The following is a 14,584-nucleotide window of genomic DNA, read 5'->3' as shown; positions in this document are numbered from 1 at the left end:
CCTTGAGCCCTGGCTGGGGACATTGTGTTCTTGGGCAAGACACTTTACTCTCACAGGGCCTCTCTCCACCCAGGTGTTATAAATGGGTACTTAGGAACTTACATGTAATGCTGAGGGTAACCCTGCAATGGACTAGCATCCTATCCAGGGGAGGAGTAGAAATTATACTCCTAGTCGCCTCAACTGGGATAAACTCTGGCCTGATGGGCCACTTACATGTAGCTCATATGCAGACTTTACCTTACAATATCCATGTACATGCAGTTTACAGAATGATGGCTAATTATACATGTACAGTATTGAATAGAGGGGAATGGTTATGAAACCAAACACAGTTCTTTGTTATTGTTTTTTTGCCCTCTTGGCAGCCCTCACCATGCACAAAGCACATTACCAGCCTTTACTTACCAATAGAAACATTTTGATTTAATACACTTTATGTAATTCATGCGTACTTGTACATGTCGTGTGTGAGTGCAAGGCAAAAGATTGTGCATGGTCGTGGGTCCTGTAAATCTTTTTATCTTGTTTACTCAGCTTCATGACTGTTCCCCTCTATTAACAATAATGTACACATGTATATGCACCCCATATGAGATGACCATAGAAATACAAGCTTATCAGAATGGAGAGTCTCATATTTTTTAATGTTGAGTGAGGACTTATCAACTGTTTTGTTGTTTTAAAATGCAGGAAGAAAGAGATTGTTATGTTGGTCAGATATTTGGCGTGATGTCTGTTTTGAGGTCACAGTGTGATCAAGGAAAAATTTCTGTAAGTACATGTACAAAGCACATATACATGACTGTGGTGCAGTTTGCCTCATTAGTTGTCACATAATTATGGCAGGAATAATACATGTAATTAAATATTTTTACTACCTGCAAGTGAATTTCTTTGGAACGTCTGTTTGTTTCTTAGTCCCCAGACTCAGAATGGCTTGGTTTACTGATAACAAGGATCATTGAACTAAGCAAGAAGAAGAGTTATTTGCAAGAACTTTGTGCAAAGGTCATTGTGGACGTTTTTACACTAGTGAGTACTCAGCCAAGGTCATGCAAAGTAAAGTCTTCATATACATACAAACAGTGCAAGTCATGACTGTACATGTACATGTAGCGTAACAATTTACTTATACAGGCTTCCACAGTGGAACCCTCTTTAATCCGGTCATTAACGGGGTGACTGTATTAAAGGGGTTCTTTAGATAAGACAATGACTGACTGAACTTTTGTTCGGGCCAGAATAAAGTGTCCATAATAATGCAGGGTTCTCCCGAAAATTTGAAGTAGAGGGAGAATAACTTTGACTAGGCAGCGGACAATGCCGATAAAAAGACATGGGGTGGTTTTATCAGAGCCATGTGGAGGGGGGGAGGGGGGGGGGGGTGACCACAACCTTTTATTGGGGGTCTAGGAGCCCCCCGGGAAAATTTTGAAATTGGGGTTCTAAAAAGTGCATTTCAGTGTATTTTAAGCAATCATGGTTTTGTTCTTTTGTTAAAGAAAAGCAATTTCACAGAGAAAAACATACATGTAATGTATTGTGTTAGTTGAACAGGTTAATCATTGTCATCCATATCAAATTTGAAAAAAATATCAAAAACGTCAAAAACATTCTCATTTTGTGATCAATCACGCGTGTAAAAACAGATGAGAAAGCCAAACGAGAAAAGAGTTTTGCTGGCATTGAAGGTACTAGATTGAGGTTTGACAAGTCATTTATTTTGTTTAAAGACAAGTTTTGAATGGCTTTAGCACAATGCTAGGGGTGGAATTCATTGAACGTGATGAAGCTTGTGATTGGTAACCATTGCAAGCGCAAGCCTGTAATACTTGGTGAAGTTTCCCGTGGATTTAAGCTCAGAATTTTTTCTGATTAAGCGTGCGGACCATCATCAACGTTTTGAACCATTGCGGTAGTTTGGGTTAATTTTGTTCATGGTTTCAAAAGTGATAAAATTAATACAATCAAACTTAAACTTGACATATTTTGCAAATGTTTTGCATTATAATGAAGCCTTGAAATAGTGCTTGTATTTATTTATACTTCCCTGCTTGATAAGCTCACTAGTTTTATATCTCACTTTCAATATTTACACAAACATCTTACAGCTGCTGAGTTTAAAGATTGTGTAAGATCTTGCAAAGTCTGTTTCTTTTGTTGAAAGAAATCTTTGCAGTTATTTGTTCTCGAAAATCCTCCATGTGCGAACCAAGCACTGGGTTGCATGTCGTTGTGTTTATAGTACTAATTAAATTACGCGTACATTCACTGGAGATAAAAGAACTAATTTTAATTATAATTTTGAAAGAAAACAACTTACGACCTTCGTTTGTGCCATCTCTATTTTCTTTTCAATTTATCCCTGGTATTGAACAGCAATTGCTGGGTTTTTCGCTTCATTTTCAGAGGAAAAACTGAGCTTCAACTTAACCTCGGCTGTCAACTATTTCAGTGCTGCTGTCACAGTCCAGTGCCCACATCACGTTTTTGGCGGCAATTCTCACGGCCCGAATGATTTCAGATTTCTACAGCTTCTACAGCCTATAAGAGTTGTATTTTTTAATCGCTATGTATTTGTTGAGAAAATTAGACATACTGTTTTTATGCTTGATTTTATTGACGGATAGGCTCACATTGTTACAAATAAAATTTTTTCATAATTTATTCACTATAAGTAGCCAGTGCGCCAAGGACAACTAGATGGCGAATATCTCCGGTCGCCAGAGCTTACGAATAACTAGCGGACCAAAGGGTAGCTTTATTTGTTTAAGAGTAACTTTGTTTGAAACGGGAAGCGATTTTGTTTTTCTTCGGCTGCTCGGAAGTGAATAGTACTTGGCTAATCACCTCCGAGCTAGCCAATCAGCATGTGCGGAAAGTACAGTCTGTTCACTTGTGTGGTATATACTATTATTATATGGCTGTGTCTCACAAGGACTTGGAACTACAGAATTCACGAATTTGATTGGCTGAAATCGATATTGACCGCGGTCTAGATTTTCCCATCTAGACCGGCATCTAGACCGGTTTCATTTTGCGTTGAAAAAGTAGCAAACTCAAGTACAAAAATGTTCACCATTTTCTTTTATTTTCTTCTCAATCATTTATGGAAGTGCCAAAAAGCCTGATGACAAAGAAAAAAGGTAAAGGGGACAAGCAAATTTCAGCAGGTTTAAGTTAAGCTCGTCTCCATTTGCAAGCAAAATGTAAGCAAACCAGTTACATTAAACAAGTTAAAGTTTTCTTCTTTGCCGTATAATAAACATCTTATTAACCGAGCTTAGATGGTCTGTATGGGAGAATCTTGACCTCGGTCGTGTGTACAGACCTCACTGCATTCGGTCTGTACTTCCGACCTCGGTCAAGATTCTCCCATACAGACCAACTAAGCTCGGTTAATAAGAGCTAAATACAATATACAATAATTATTACATGGTGGTACTATCATCACTGGTTGTACACAACTGGTGTATATGTATCATGAATGTGACAATCTTATTGGCTCCATTTTTTTGAATACTCACCTTTAATTTCTTTAAGATTTCCAATCAGTTTCTGTATGATAGTTATTTACAATTAGCCTGTTACCTCTGCACCTCTACATGTACATGTACATGTAGCTATATGTATTACACTATTAGAAGAAGTTGTGAGTGATATACAATAATTATTTTTTAATGTGTATATATTGATATATTATTGTACTTGATATATAACCATGCATATAGTCAATCACTCTTCACTGGCTGTGTTTCAGGTGTCTACAGATGTGTTCATTAAGTCTGTTTACCCATCTGTCAAAGAGATTGTTGAGAGTGGATGGACACAGGCCACACCAGAAACGCTATTCATTTCTCTTGCAGTTCAGAGATATTGGGGGGTCAGTACATTTTAATCAGTAAAAATTTACTACGGAACCAGAATCCTTTACAATTTCTTTTTCTCCTGCTAATTGGTGCAGTTGTCATTTAAACCCTAGTGGGGTTTAAGAATTTGATTAATAAGGAAAAACAAAATGAATTCTGGCACTTGTGGTCAAATGACGACATTGTGCAAGTGTGCTATTATTGTTTTAGACAAGTTCACCCAAAATTTTAATGTGAAGTTTACATTACACTGTAATCCCTATGGCTCTGTTACAAAACCTGACATTGGCAAATGCTGTTTATTTAATAAATAAAGAAGCATAAGCCATGTATTACTCTGTGATCAAACACGATGGGCATTTGAGAACACGAGGGAAATGTAGAAAACACTAGCCACAGGTGCGTGTTTTCTACATTTCTTGTGATATTTGCAATAAATTGTTTTTCTTCAAATAAATATTTTAGGGCCACCTTGATAAGAAGCTAATAAAGGATGCATGGAAATGTCCATTGATAGCTGACAAGCAGAATTATCAAGAAATGAGTACTGTCTTGCTGGTATGAACTCAACTATTCTTGTCAGATGTGCATAGTAAAATACAGATGAGATGAGATGTAGCGCTCACTCTTTGATTGGCGCATAGTCATTCTCACTAGCCCCCAAAATTTCATCTCTAATATTACTTCTGTGATTTGAGTTTCCCCAAAAGTGTTTCAAGAAACTTCACTCGCCCATCAGGCCAAGTGAAGGACAGAATTCACTAGCCTGACTGGAAAATCCACTAGCCCCGGGCTATTGGACAGCAGTTTCTTTGCACGGTGCAGTGAAATATTAGGGACACACCCTCTTCTTCCAAATAATTATAGCGGAGCTCCGGCGGCCCGAAGGGCCACCAAGCGGAGCCCCATACTCATATAGGAAAGAAAAGGAAACCCATGAGTTGATTTTCTCATGGTTATCATGGCTAGCGGTATTGCTCGTGGGCGCGTACGCACGACGGCGACGACGACGGAGTCGCGCAACATGGCGGCCATACTCCAAACAATAGGTTGACTGAGACATGCAGCCTTGGTTTACCGTGCAGTTCTTTGATATTGGACATCTATGTTATGATCAATTGACACCTGTCAAAACAAGGTATCCGCTGACCAGTATCACGTGACCATATCGCGGGCTCAAGTTTATAGCTCATCGAGGTCGCGTGTTTTTTTGAAGCTGACCGCTGACCAAGTGCTGTTTTTGGTTTGGATCGCGGGCTCATGTCAGGTTAACTTGTTGAAAACAGGCCAGGATTGTTCGGAAGCCAGTTAACGTTAACCCAGGATTAACCGAATTATAACTTTTTCTTCTGTACAAATATTTTTTGCTGCTTTGTTTCGTTATATGGTGATTATTAAAACTCAAAACAGAAGGCCAAACAATATACAGAAAACCTCACCGCAAAGTTACTAAACTCAAATCAAAATTAATTCTACCTTTTCCTGGGTTAGCTTAGTCGGGCTCTGAACAACCCGGCCCAGGAGCTACGCTTTTAGGCTGGCCTAAATCTATATATTACAATGTACTTTATATTTTTAACTTTATGAAACATCATCTGGTGTTTCTTTCAGGACTCCATTTCTTCACATCCAAGGGTCCACTGCGTTTGGAATGAAGTTTTCATCACATTGTTCCGCAATCCTGCTAGTGATTTTGAATTATTTTGGAATACTGTTGTCGAAGGTACGTGATTGTACAGCGAGTATGTCCTAAAAGTAATGGAAAGAGATTGATAAATTCAAGTGCAATCTTGATCTCTTTACATGTAGTTTGTATTTCATTTATTTGATACGTAATAATTAGTTATAATAAGTAAACATATGTTTCTATTAATGCAGGATTGATTGTAAATGTACTGTATTGTTGTCTTTGCAGATGGCCTGTTTCAGTCAACACATGACAGAAAGTTTCTAGGCTTTCAACTAGTGAGGAAAGCACTCCCTCAAATCAGTGCTAAACAGGTGATCCTGAATCTACAGTACAATTACATGTCAGTAATAATTACGATTTTTTTATTTGGTGAAATACATGTAAATAAGAGCCGCTATTGAATCTTCAATTTTGGAGTCAGGTGTATTAAGTTGCATTGCTTTGCTAATTCAGGTGTCAGTTTTGTTTGGTGGTCATATGATGAGAAGCTTTATAAACAGCCTGTCATCTTCACAGACTTACCTTCATGAGGCAGGAAAACAACTGGTAAGCCAAGTTTCTAAATATGAGTGACTCACACAAATTCACTAAAAGAAATATACCAGTGCTAGAATGTCTGGCAGTTCATAGTGATGAGCACTCTGCTGCTCTTACATTTGCGTGTAGATGCAGTCATTGTGCAGTATATTTGGCAGGAGAATCAAAGGCTCTTTAAGCCAGCTCATGATATTTGAAAGTTTCGAGTGGAATATCAAAAAGATTTTGTTGGCTTTATTTTCAAACAAAATAGAAAACACCACTGACTTCTTTTTTATTCTTGGGTTTCCCGTGATATCACAAGCTTTGTTCAAATCAGTGTCCGCCATGTTGGTGTCCCTCGGGTGTCAAATTTATGCTAATAACAGTCCATTTCTACAGTAAAGCTTCTTTGTTATCGCTCTGTTATTTCGCCAACTACATGAATATCCAGAAAGGAAAAAACGATAAAAGTACTGGGCATTCATCTAAAGGTATCCCAGTGCTCTCTGAGTATGCCAAAAGCTTAGAGAGTCGAGTAAAGGAAAGATATTTGCAAAAGGTCTCGGTCAGCGGGGTTGACCCCGCAAGCATAACAGCCGAGCAGTTCAGTCCAGAATGCTTGCCTCCTGTGGAAGTCTCGGACTTGCTGAGTTACCTCGTTCTTGAGACCTGCTTCTACACCAACAAGCAATTCAAGGTGTTCAAGAGTCAGGAGGCGTTTAATCAAATAGTGTCGGGATTTGTACAGTTTGTAACCTCAGTTGTAGACAAAGTAATCGCCGGCAAGTATGTCGTGAGAGCAAGTGTTTGGCATTCACAGCGTATGAATGATCCTTTAGTGAACATTTGGGTCATTTCAGGAAACGATGGGACTATTTTGTCAGCCCATTGCTTGGGATACAAAGCTGGACTGGCTGAGTCATGCTCACATATCACAAGTGTTTCATTTTATTTAGAGGCAACTACACAAATTCATGGCAAGCTCGCTTGCACACAGGTAAAATGCTCATGGATTTTGCCGACATACATGTATGTCAATGAAGTGCCGGATGCGAGGGCTAAGGACATCGAGTTTTCATCAGCTAACAAGCTCAAAGAAAAGCTCGAGCACAAAATTGAGGATCTACAACAGGCAGCAAGCCTCGAACCATGCAGCAGCTTCTAGTTCTAGGACTGCATCAGCCGGTGCCTCAGCGCATGCAGTGCGCATTGGCGCCTTCAAAAGAGGAAATGGATCAGCTTTATGCCAAACTCAACCAGTGAAAAATTAAAGCAGTAGCTTTAACTTTAATTGATCCTTTTGCCGGCCAATTTATCGACCAAAGCCGCTCTCTTCCGGTAGTTTCAGAGCAAAGTGTTTGCTACCAACTCATTCACTCTCTAGCACTCTCTTGTTTGTAGCGTTGCCGCGACTTACTGCAGAAATCCATTCGTTTCTCCTCCTAGTAGTGAGTTCCTCCTGTTCTTCCCCTTGATTTGTAATAATCTTAGGTATACGAAAAAACCGTAAGCCTTTGTGATATCCAGTTTTGCTTGAACAACCAACAACAATGCATAAAACCATCTCTTCTTTCTCACATGAACTCTTCTTTGGATACAGTTTGTTTACGTTTGAGGGACACCAAGATGGCAGATAGTAACCGTTGCTAGGCTATTGGTCACGTGGGTGAAACCCAAGAATAAATTTTACTTTGTAATAGAGTGGTTTTCAATCAAGTGTCATAAAGCCAAAATCAAACCAATTACTTATCAATTAGATTACTCACTACAGGGAATCTGAAACTGGAGTAAAACCAAAACCAAAGTAATTGCTTGATTACTTTTGACCCTCAATTGAACAATGCATTAATTGCTTGCACATGTAAACACACATCTAGTCTGCACACATTCTTTAACCACCAAAATTAATGTGTAATGTGCACACAGGCAGTGTCCCATTATAGGAGTGTTTATCTTTCTACTTCATCTTAGGCATCAAGTCTGCCTTCATTAGTGACTGAAAATGCAGACCCTGAAGTCACTGCTGTGGTATTAAAGCAGCTTTTAGGAAGGTAAATATGTAAGAATGTTGTTTGTGTGTACATCAGTACCACTGCTATAAAAAATCTTGGTATTAATGAGAACATCTTGTAGATGCTGACTATTGTTCGAGTAAAACTAGTAATAAAATATTGATTAAAGTTATATTTTGCAAAATGATCAGACAATTAGCTTGTGTTTTCTATTTAGGAAACAGTCATTATAGCCAGATGAAACATTTCCATTGAAAATGAGGGTGACCTGTTTGCAATTGTGTTAGTGGACACTTTAAAGAAACGAAATAAGAAACTTTCAATTTTTGTCTATTTGTGAGCAAACCGTTAGGAATTTTCCTTTTCAAAGGGCAAACTTGCTCCAAAATCATGTTCTATGAACAATGAGGCAATGATGAAAGGATCAAGCATGCATACATGTACAAATTGATCACTTATACATGTAGATGCTGTGTAGTAATTAAACATCATCATACATTTCTACGACAGTAGAACCTCACTATTTCAAACTTCAACTTCAACTGCAGAAGCTATTTTTGTTAATTAAAAATAATTTCTGAGTTCTGTACTATGTAACTTGTCCTACTAAACCTACTACATGTAGCTAGGTATTGGGTTTGTTATTTGCTAGACAAGGAAATATGCATTTTGACAAGCTCACAAAAACAAGGACTGTGGACAATCTACTTGGAACTGTGAGTGTTGTTTGTATTTGTTTGTTTTCTGGTTTTCTTCCTTCTGCATGTCAAATACATCAACAGAGACCTGCTGCATTGGACCACAAATTCCATAGCTTAACGGAGAAATCCAGCAAAGCTAAGATTAGTAAGCTAGTTAAATAAAAATCCCAGCCAGCTTTTTCATCCTTTGCCTCTTCAAATTAGCCTCTTCATTTACCTGAAATATCAGTAGGCGATAAGCTCTATTTCATCCCAGGAAATGACATGTAGCCAGCAGCTGGCTTTTGCAATATTCTTGGTGATCTTACTCAATGTGCAAAAATTTGCAATTGAATGAGAAACAATCAGGTATAATAAAGGAACTCTGTTCAAACTGCTTGCATGGTATTTAATTATGGGTATAGACTTTGTAGGTTGAATCTCCATTTAAGGATGACTGGAGTATGAGAGAGTTATCAGGTTGAGTTAAAGAGGAAAACCGTGAATTAGCAAAAGTGAAGTTAGATGATGTCATTACTTTGCACAGCTTACAGGATCAGGGTCAAAGATGTTTGTAGCATGGTTGATTGAAATGTTTGAACATGGATTTGTGGAAGGTGCTACAGAAACAGAGTAAGATATTGTATGATTGTGTTACTTAATGTCATCTGGCAAAACCTACATGTATAAGAATATAAATGTACAGCTCAATGCTGTAGTAAAATTGAGTACATGAGTTCACATCATTTCCTTTCCTTTTTTGTTCCTAATTGAAATTTGAAAGCTAAACAATTAAACAGGGTTGTCCATTGTAGATCAGTCACAAAATTTAATACTTGGCTGTATTATACACAATTATAATAATTACATGTTCAGATTCCCATTAACTGTCTGGCAGACATTGCGTATAATCAACTGTATATGTTTTGTTTGGGAAAATCCACTAGACATAATCACTACATTTTGGTAATTGATAGTGTGTTGGAATATCCTATATTTGTGCATTGTGCAAAGGATTGAACAGTCAGCAAACTTACAGCTTGCTTAGAAATGTAATTTTCTTTTTTCCCAAGCAAAACCATATTCTCAGCCTAATTTAGTCCAATAACCTAACCTCTTGTAATCTAACCAACCTTCTCAACTGTTTTCATTCAGTTCTTCAGCAAAGAGTCAAGAGGCAACTAGGATAGCCATATTAAATCAAGTTAGTACCTGTTTGCAACTCATTCTTAGACAGTTGTAGTCATGTGAAAATTATTGGATATGGACTTGCTGTCACATCTATGCTGATTACAGGGAAGGAAGCTTTTGACAATAAATGTACCGTTCTGTTATGATTCAAGGAGCATATCCATTCTAATGTTATAGACACACATAGCCGTTAAAACTGAACTGTAATGTATATCTAGGCAAACCTGATGGTTTTTCATTAAATCTATGAGCAATACTGAACAGTGCAATAGAAAATCATGCTATTTGATGAAGTCAGTGCACCCACTATACAATTTTATTTATTTATTTTTCATGCTTGTTTGGTTCTTTTCAATGTAGCTGTACCAAATGGTGAAGAAAAAGGCAGCCTCACATGAGGGAGACTGGGTACAACAAGTACTGTTCTTCTTTCTTGAACATGCATACTTCCAACCAGTAAAAACAAGCCTGAAGGTAAGCTTTGGTAATAATGTCCGTACTCTACAAATCAAATGTAGCTTCAAGTCCTTTAAGTCGGTCATTCATGTATACACAATGTTGTTTGGGTTTGAGTCCTTCGAACCAGTCTTGTTTGTTTTATATATATGCTTTAAAACACTTACATATGTACATTAGTAGATTAATTATCAGATAAGTAATCGTAGTTAGGTGTCCCTAATTAGTATACATTGTATGCTAGCAACTTCGACATGTTAATAAAGTTCTTATCTTACCTTTATCTTATCATAATTACTTGCAGTATTGTTTAATTAGCTACTATTAGGCCAATTTCTATATAATAAAATTGTAACTTAGCTCTGAGGCTTAGGGAAATAATAATAAAAAAGAATTATTTATAAATTAGTCATCCCTTAACATCAATGCAATTTCTTTTGTTTAAAAAATTATTCCCCTGCCTGTCAGAGCCAAGTAAAAGTTTACTATTTCAAAATTGGCTATGTCATAGCCTCCTTCAGTCATGACATAATCAGAGCTGCAAGTCATTTGCCCTCTCAGGGAGGATGTCCAGGGCTTGGAATACCTACACATCTGTAATGACCTGCTGTAGGCTAGTAATTTTAATCAGTTACTTAAGAAGTTGCTAAAAGTATTTGAATTTGTCGTCGTTAAATGATATCAAGAAGTGCTAGTCTCAGCAAAAGATGCTACAATTTGCTGTATTTATTTACTTTCTTTTTTTCCAAACAATAGGCACCTTTGTCTCCTTCAGTAAGACAGATATGCAAACAGAGATTTGTCAGTGCACTGAAAGACCTCTCATCAAGCAAAGAAATGAAATCATTTGAACTCTACAGCATTGTTCAGCATGCCAAGGTAATTTCTTAACCACCTTGGTAACATGCATAATATAGTTTATACACAAAGCTATTACAGTCACCAGTAATGTTGTTGGATGAAATGTTAAGCATTCAAGAAGACAAGGTTGTTTCAGTATTCAGTAGGATTTTGCATATCAGCGTAGACAAAATTACACCTTATTGGTACACAGCATGTGCAGCAGCTTTCAACTACTACCCATACAAATACTTGTTTTTGCATAAGATGGAGGCTTTGACCTGAGGTTAATTATACATGTCATTAGCTGTATATTGAGAAGTGTTAATGCAGTTCTGTTAATGGTTCATGATCATTTGACATATATGTACAGGTGTATGTGCATAAATGTAATGTATGCATACATTTCTACTTGGCATACCACTATTGTTGAAGTATAGCTGCTGTGGTATGAAGAAATGTATATAGGTGCACAGTGATTATTTCGTACCTCCTGTCTATGGTCAAATGAGTATTGGACAACACATACAGGTGGTCCTTTCTTAGCCCAAATGAACACCAATAATGTGATTTACAGATATGTTTGTCTTTTCCTGAATAGAAATTTCTTCAGGATGAGGAATGTGAAGTTGCCTCTGATTTGTGGACAGAAGAGGTAATGTCTTTTATCTTGCCCCCCCCCCCCCCCCCCCACCCCTTAAAGCCTATACTACACTAAATTGAAAGACCAAAAAAATATGAGGTGAAACTAATCTACTCATACTGTTTTTAATCTTACATAGGGCTTTTATTGAGTTTATTTTCGTTTACCCTGGGTGTACATCCTCGTTTATTCAGGTGCCACCTCTTTCTGGGGATGTTAATGCCAGGGACAATATCCTATTGACGTTTCTAACCCACTAAGTAGTGGTACTACTAGATGTTTGACTGTCATTTTTGGGGAATGTTTGCATTTCTTGTAGGCAGAAAAGGCATTCAAGAAAGCAGTGAAGTCTATCGAGAGAATCCAGAAAAAGGTACCATTCAATTTTAATTCCATTCTTGAACAAAACTGTACTTATCTGTAATATGTGACACTGTAATGACATGGCTCTGTTAACTTGACCCACCTTGGCAAAAGAAATTGCATTTTTCAATTGTAGCAAGCAAGTACTGAAGTACATGTACTTTATTACCATTAGCATGCACACAATAAAGGAGCCCGTCCTTTCTCACATGTCAGTTTGGAAACTAGGCGCTCAGAGTGCAGTTGTACAGAACTGTACCTCTTGGCCGAGCCGTTTTCATCATAATGCATTCATCATAGACTTGATTAGCTGCACAGTAATATATTGACAGTACTGGATGTAGCTCTCTGTACTGTGACTGTGTGTTTGCCTTATTGTTGTTGTTGCTTTTGTTTGTTTGTCTTCCCTACGCGTCAAATTATTTTATCCTATAAACTGCTTAGATGTAGCTACATTGTTATTAACGAAGAGAGTTTTTTCATTGGCAGAGAAGAAAGAGTGAAGCACCTCAACATGAAGATGACGTATTTGAACTGCTTTTCTCACACATGGCGCTGAATTTGTTTACTGAACCAGATCAAGCCATCGACATTCTGAAGGTGACCAGACAAAAAGTTAATGTAAAACATGTAGTGCTATGCATCTAACTGGAGTGCCCTTTGTGTGATAATAGCGGAGCTCCTGCGCGCTGAAGGCGCGCGAGCGGAGCCCCATACCTTAGAAAATTTGGTAACCCATCGATCTGAAAAATTTAGGTTGTCACGTGACTGTCCGTACGCACGTCCGTCCGTCCGTACACCAATACCTTGAAAACTAAGAGTAGCACCATTACCATAGCTACATCTTTGATTTTGGGCGTCCACGTTATTGTTAATTGACAGCTGTCACAACAAGCTATCCGCTGACCAGTATCACGTGACTATATCGCGGGCTCAGGTTTAAACCCCATCGAGGTTGCGTGCTTTTTTAAAGTTGACCGCTGACCAGTTACATGTTTAACGATTGGATCGGGGGCTTAAGTCACGTTATTTCTCTGGGGGAGAAGAAAGGAGTACTCGCAAAGGCAAAATTTCGGTGCAAATTAACCCCTGGCACGTTGTTGACTTTTCTTCTGACATATTCCTTGTACAATCGTCTCTTGGAAAGCCCCTGATATATTGCGTACGTAATTTCTACAATATTGGTTAGGCTTGTTGGGTATAGTTTGTTAAAATTTAACTGGAAAAATAGCAAAACCACACGCTGAACAATTGCATGCTCACAATTGATCATTTTTTGAGTTTCTGATCCAAGAAAAAATAATTCTCTTTTTCCTTTATCGTCAGTTATCGCAATCAGGAGCTCCGCTTTTAGGCTTGGCTAAATCTATATATTAGTCATTGTACACGATAAGTTGTAAAGGAAAACAGATTTCTAAGTTTCCCCATCAGTAAACTGTGGCTGTTTTCTTAGCTGAAGTTCAATCTCCCCACCGTACTCTGGATATCTTGCTATCCACTGTCTACCACCGTGTTGTATTTGACCCCTTCTTTTCCTTCTCTCTCCAGAAATGAAAATGAATGTCTGAAAATGAATGAAAATCAATTGAATGTCTTATTACTATTTTTCTAGGAACTTAAAGCCTGCTTTGAAAGACAAAAAGCCAAGAAGGAAGAGGACAGTGATGGTAAGACTTTCGCACTTGACGTTGTAGCTACCTTAAAATTAGACGTGTCACAAGACGACCTTTGCTTGATCCTTCGCTTATTCATGTCCCTCGAGCAAGGTGAGAGAGAGCGACGAAGTCGCGAGCGCGAGCGACGTAAGTCGCGAAAGGTCGACCTTGGCTTTCCAAAGGCGAAACCAATAGGGTAGGGAAGAATCACTAGAAAGGACTTTTAGAAAGTCAATCTTAAAATGTTTGCAACTCCTTTATGACACAGAATCGAGTGCAAAGGACGTTTAACTGGTTGAAGGTTAAGCATGAGAACAGGTGTTCTCATTTTTGTATATCTGTTGCATAGTCAACCCAATAATGTGCCCTTTGCAGCTGAAGTTGTCAAAACAATATCCCAAACTGTTATGACTTTCCTCTTTTACAACGCCTGGTCGTCTCTTCCCCAATTTGTTTTTTAGTTGGCCTTGGCCATACTGTAAGTTGGTGGGGCGGGTTTACTCTTCTAAGCGTCCCTTAGGCGCAGATGACAAATGGTCCGTTGTTGATTTTGGCAAGTATATTAGCCACTCGACAACCGTTTTGACGGAAACTGTAGGTTCTGTCAGTCCCAAACTGAAAATAATTCGTGTTCCGTCTCTGTATACGTCTTCATGCCATAGT

At 38.2% G+C, this 14,584-nt stretch overlaps 2 protein-coding genes across 2 annotated transcripts in view; both read left to right on the top strand.

Moving 5' to 3' along the window:
• LOC145501900 (myb-binding protein 1A-like protein) overlaps positions 1–14,584 on the top strand; it is a 33,157-nt gene that overhangs the window by 1,811 nt on the left and 16,762 nt on the right. The window contains exons 3-19 of the mRNA XM_081481294.1: positions 694–774; positions 922–1,035; positions 3,764–3,886; positions 4,338–4,430; positions 5,484–5,595; positions 5,788–5,873; positions 6,016–6,108; positions 8,053–8,132; positions 8,746–8,809; positions 9,321–9,406; positions 9,929–9,977; positions 10,325–10,438; positions 11,177–11,299; positions 11,862–11,915; positions 12,223–12,276; positions 12,756–12,866; positions 13,879–13,933. Of these exons, the coding sequence (XP_081337420.1) occupies positions 694–774; positions 922–1,035; positions 3,764–3,886; positions 4,338–4,430; positions 5,484–5,595; positions 5,788–5,873; positions 6,016–6,108; positions 8,053–8,132; positions 8,746–8,809; positions 9,321–9,406; positions 9,929–9,977; positions 10,325–10,438; positions 11,177–11,299; positions 11,862–11,915; positions 12,223–12,276; positions 12,756–12,866; positions 13,879–13,933 (1,492 nt within the window). The remainder of the gene's footprint in view (positions 1–693; positions 775–921; positions 1,036–3,763; positions 3,887–4,337; positions 4,431–5,483; positions 5,596–5,787; positions 5,874–6,015; positions 6,109–8,052; positions 8,133–8,745; positions 8,810–9,320; positions 9,407–9,928; positions 9,978–10,324; positions 10,439–11,176; positions 11,300–11,861; positions 11,916–12,222; positions 12,277–12,755; positions 12,867–13,878; positions 13,934–14,584) is intronic.
• On the top strand, positions 6,153–8,123 carry LOC145502053 (uncharacterized). Its single transcript, XM_081481353.1, has one exon. It carries the CDS (start codon positions 6,455–6,457, stop codon positions 7,244–7,246), a length of 792 nt encoding a protein of 263 aa, XP_081337479.1. The 5' UTR covers positions 6,153–6,454; the 3' UTR covers positions 7,247–8,123.

This window comes from Orbicella franksi, chromosome 1, assembly GCF_964199315.1.
Source record: "Orbicella franksi chromosome 1, jaOrbFran1.1, whole genome shotgun sequence".
Classification (NCBI taxonomy): Eukaryota; Metazoa; Cnidaria; class Anthozoa; order Scleractinia; family Merulinidae; genus Orbicella; species Orbicella franksi.
Note: the sequence above shows the minus strand (reverse complement) of the source record. Positions and strands in the feature narration are given on the sequence as shown.